The sequence below is a fragment of the Triticum aestivum genome, chromosome 6D, assembly GCF_018294505.1.
Source record: "Triticum aestivum cultivar Chinese Spring chromosome 6D, IWGSC CS RefSeq v2.1, whole genome shotgun sequence".
Lineage (NCBI taxonomy): Eukaryota > Viridiplantae > Streptophyta > Magnoliopsida > Poales > Poaceae > Triticum > Triticum aestivum.
This window is the reverse complement of record NC_057811.1, coordinates 8,630,836-8,635,786: the sequence shown is the minus strand read 5'-3', so window position 1 is coordinate 8,635,786 and position 4,951 is coordinate 8,630,836. Positions and strand designations below refer to the sequence as shown.

General features: G+C 42.6%; 1 protein-coding gene and 1 non-coding gene across 2 annotated transcripts; both read right to left on the bottom strand.

The window, feature by feature from the left end:
* Positions 1 to 330: 330 nt before the first annotated feature.
* Positions 331 to 3,794, bottom strand: LOC123140726 (protein Rf1, mitochondrial). The gene is made up of 2 exons (XM_044560011.1): positions 2,369 to 3,794; positions 331 to 1,856 (listed from the first exon to the last, which is right to left on the bottom strand). Exons 1-2 carry the CDS (start codon positions 2,466 to 2,468, stop codon positions 1,255 to 1,257), a joined length of 702 nt encoding a protein of 233 aa, XP_044415946.1. The 5' UTR covers positions 2,469 to 3,794; the 3' UTR covers positions 331 to 1,254.
* TRNAG-GCC (transfer RNA glycine (anticodon GCC)) lies at positions 2,014 to 2,084 on the bottom strand. The gene has a single exon. It is a non-coding gene; the product is annotated as a tRNA-Gly (tRNA).
* Positions 3,795 to 4,951: the final 1,157 nt, after the last annotated feature.

Here is a 4,951-nt window from a genome sequence, read left to right as displayed (position 1 = left end):
GCTTAAGACAATCTTGGCCCTTCACGTGACCAAATGATGCCCATCACATTTAAATTATTCTTGTGTGCTACTTCTATGTGTATCATTGCTTGTTATCCTCCCATGTATATATGGTTTGCATGTGTCTTTTTTGTTCTGGGTTCGCCCCCGGGTGCTAGAACTGAATAAGTCAGGCGAATCCCTAGCTTTGTATTGCTAATAATTTGGAACAAACTTACTTGTATGTAAATACAAACACTGGTTTGATCTGAACGCATCTCATCCCGCTGGCAACATGCATCTGGAGATCACCATGGTTTCACAATTCGTGTGAGGCAACAAAGAGTTCTTTCGTACCATTATCACCTCATGTGCTTACCAAGGTCTTTTTCCTTGTGCTACCAGATGGAAGTTATGAAGAGCAGCTAGCTCATGCCGCCTCTAATTATCTACAAAACCATAACATGGGTTTGTGTGCAAACAGGAATGACACAAATCAAAGAAACAAGGGAAATCCAGGACTGACAAAAGTAAACTACAAAATTACAGCTTAGCTGAGGCCAAATGTGCAACTTCCTTCAAGTTGTAGTCATCCATATGTGAAAATATCTGGTTCCATGCCAGTTGAGACCATATTGTCAAGTAACTTCCTCACTTCATCCATCTTGCCAACGAACATGTATCCACCCATCAGTGTGTTATAAGTATGCATGTCCGGCTTTACACCCATGTGTATCATCAGGTCAGAGAGATCTTGGGCTTCCATTTTTGCAAAGGGGGCTCATAATTCTGTTGAAGAACACAGTATTGGGATAGATGCCACGATTCAACGTTTCAGAAAATAGTTCATGAACCTTCTCCCATTTGCCACAAGAACAAAAACCACTCAAAAGGGTGGTGAAAACTATGATATCATGAGCTAATCCATCCTTCCGTCATCATTTGATTGAATTGCAGCACAGCATCATCCATTCGGCCAATGCTGCAAAGTAAGTTTATTCCCGTCCCATAGCTCGCTGCATCAGGGTTGAATCCTTGCTGCCGCATTTTTGTAAATATATGCATTACCTCACCAACCATTTTTTTTCTTTAGCATATGCAAATATCAGTATGTTGTAGACATAATGATCCGGTGAAATGCCATTTTCTGCCATCAAATCCATGAGACAATGCATATCATGAAAAGAACTTTGCATAGCATACCCATGGAGCAGAATGTTGTATGTAGTAACCGTCGGTTTTTGGCCCAAACTGATCATAGAATCAAAAAGCTTCCTAGCTTATGCGCATCTTCCGCTCTTGCAAAGATAATCCATCCGTATGTTTGTAAGCTACAATATTTGGTTGAACACCATTTCTAGACATTTTCTTGAAAATCCAATCCACCTCTTCGCAGTGTCCTAATGAATAGTATCCTTGTATCAGACTAGTATATGTAGCAACATTTGGCAGAATTCTTGTATCAAACATCTGTTGAAGAACCTGCTCAGCCTTGTCCATCGCATGAACCTTGCACATGACAGAGATGATTGAACTACAGGTCACAACATTCGGCGAAATTCGCCTCTTTAGCATTTGACAAAATAGGCTGTAAGCTTTGTCCACCTCACCCTCTTTCAACAAGCCATCAACTACGGTGCTATAGGACACCACATTAGGTTGGCAGCTACCTCCATCCTCAGCCATGACGTGAATCAGCTCTAGAGCCTCTTGGCTTCTTTTCTCGGTGCATAGACCCTTGAAAAGAATGTTGTAGGAGAAAACATCCGGTATGCAGTTAAACTTGGGCATTATCCGAAGTGCCATGTCCATTGCATAGCTGGTCTTGTTCTCCGCACAGATGGCCTTGAGTAGGTGGCTGAAAGTGATGATAGCACCTGCAGTGAAAAATAATATTGAGTTCACTCTCACTACTCTTCTCCCTCTGCTTTTGATGTCTATAAAGCAAAAAATACTTATATGGCATGCAGGATTTAACGTCAAGAATTAAAAAAAAAACATAGATGAAAAGAAAGGACAAAAAAATGAAGCATATGCACCAGCCGCGAATCGAACCCGGGTCTGTACCGTGGCAGGGTACTATTCTACCACTAGACCACTGGTGCCTAGATGCCCATTTTATTTGCAGAAACTTAACAACCACTTCACTAGCTTAGCAAACGGGATGCGATGTATTATGCATCCTATAATCGAACTCAAAGGATTTCAGTACAAATGTGAACACTGAATGTTTTTTACAAGTACACATTTGCGTTTCAGTTAAAAGCATTCTTCACATGAAGAAAATAAAAAGAGGCTCCCTTGCAACCTATCTAATCTACACACTGGGAACAATTTCAGGTAAGATATGCCCATTTTGCACGGCCAATGCCCTACCAAATTCACTCACCCAAAAAAGATCCAGGCAAATTATATCCATTTTCCACAACCAGTCTGTGAAACGACCGTCGTTTGCCGTACCAAATGTTGAACATTGGTACTATCATCATCTTGGTCCTCTGCCAAATGGAAGCCAGGAACCATTTGCTCCCTGTTCAGAGGATATCACAATTTGCTCCCTGTTAGCACTCGACAGGACGAAAAAAGTGAACAAATTTATAAAACTTGAGAAAGTGACGGATCTCAAATACGGCGACTGCAAAATTTAAAAGCAATAAGATGCTTCGCTTGCACAAACAAGGATCATGCGCTCAAGAAAAAAAAATCAGCTTTATCGACAAAATCTGATCTACACAGGAGGAAAGCGCAAGCTATCGAAGCAGCGCACATCATACGCACCATGGGAATGTTGTATAATAACTCACAGTTGAAGCCCTGACCTTCACTGGATTGTTTCTTAATAAGCGCCAAGGCGACTTCCAAGTAGATACTTGGTCACAGGTAAAACAGAATCAAGTTCTGCTGAGTTTTTTATTTCAGTTAAAAACCCTACTCGACCAAGGCATTAGCTAGCACATGTACAAAAAGCAGAGAGATATCACTAGCCCTGAACAAAAAAATAATACTTACGTAGTACTCAAGAAAATAATACACAACGGATACCAGAAGGAAATAAATGCTACTCCTATTTATGTAGTGCAGATGGCACCTAAGATAGTTGACGCAATATAGTGGTAACAGAAACTAGTAGATGCCGCACCACAAATCAAAGCACAAAATGGAAGTATAAATGATGACAAAGCTACGGAAGTAATATCCAAGATATCAGCATCCCTTACTTTCTATATAAATATGAATAACCAGCTTCAGACAAATGTTCCAACAGTATGCCACCATGTTAAGAAATCAAACTTTTAGTCGGGAGAAAAAGAACTAACTGATTACTTTCGAAATTTGACACACTGTTCCTTTTATCAGGCAAATCTGAATCTAGTGCACAATTGCCTTCTGCAAGCGGCAGCGGAGCATTCAGCAGGGTGAGGCAGCTTCCTTGTAAGGTTATCAACAAATACCTTCTCCCTCACCATTATTCAGCAATATTAGCTCAGCTGTGATCTAGCGATCGATTTGCAACACTGAGTCAGCATCTTAGCAGGCGCTACAGGCTGTAATGGTGCATTACCCGCCGATGAGCTCTGTATGCCGGTTCCACCCCGGCGATGGTGGCATAAAATAAACATACATCCAATAGAAATATGGGCGGAGGCCTTGAGTGCCTGGGCGGTGGAGAGGAGGCGGTGGAGAGAGAGGAGTGGGGAGGTGGAAGGATGGGGAGCGGCGGAGAGGAGATGGGAGAGGACGCGCTGCCGGAGGTGGAGCATGACGCCGACGGCGGGGCGGCGGCGGCGGTGGCGTTGGATGTGGGATGCGGCGTGTGTCTCCTGCGATGGTGTGGTGTGTGGTGGGGGATTCTCTAATTAATCATCCAATCCCTGCCATCCAAATAACATCCAACGGCCACCAGAACATGTTTTATCTCATAAATAACAAAAGGAATTCTTGTCTTTTTCTAATATATAAAAAGTCTACAGGTCAAAAAGAAGTTCTTATCTTCTATCAAAAAAGTATTGTTGTATTGTAAAATAGTGGGATGCTACGGCGGCAATTTTCACGGAGTGTGTGGATATAGCTACAACAATAAGAAGGGTCCCATTTAAGCATTGTTTTCGTGTTTTTAATCGATCGGTGCATATGCTAGCAAACTATAGTTATTGTAATAACTTTTCTTTTAGTTAGATAATGACCCCCCGGTTGTCTAGTCAGCAAGCTCATGGATAATATAACTATCATATGATATAAATAAAGCTAGCCATGATGACCTTCTCTTAAAAAGACGAGTTGTCGGAGAGTAGATGGAGAGAGAGAGAGGAGTGGAGAGGTGGAAGGATGAGGAGCGACGGAGAGTAGATGGGAGAGGACAAGCTGTTGGAAGATTGTTTTGCAGCGCGTCTACCATGTTACAAAATTCCAATTCAAAAATTGTTCCACGACTAGAATATGAAACAAACATGGGGGGGGGGGGGGTCCAAAACAGACAAAGCGAGACGAAAGTTTTGCGGTGGTAGAGAGTTAGTTGGTTATAATAAGGAAGTGACGAGAAACCACTCCCGGGCCACAACGGCAAGAAAACCCGGATTCGGACAAACATTGAAAGAAGCGACAAACGTCGACACCAAGACAATATCATCGTATTCACTTCCGAAAGAAATGCAAAGAACCCTATAGTAGCAGCAATTTGAGACATACAATAAAAACGAAGCTTTGACTTTGATAGAAGAACACAACCCACCACTAGTATCTCCATTGTTGTCACACAAGCGCCACACGAAGAGAACCGGGTGGGTCGCCGTAGCAACCAAATCAAGCAAACTAGGTGTAACTCAAATGGTTAGGTTCCGTGTGGCTGTGGAACTAGCCCGTCAGGGTTGAAGTCTTAGACCATCTCTAGCAGACCCCTTATAACGCTGACCCGCAAAACGCATTTACAGTTCACGGAAAAACGACTTTGCAGGCCGGCGCAGGCGAGGGCAGA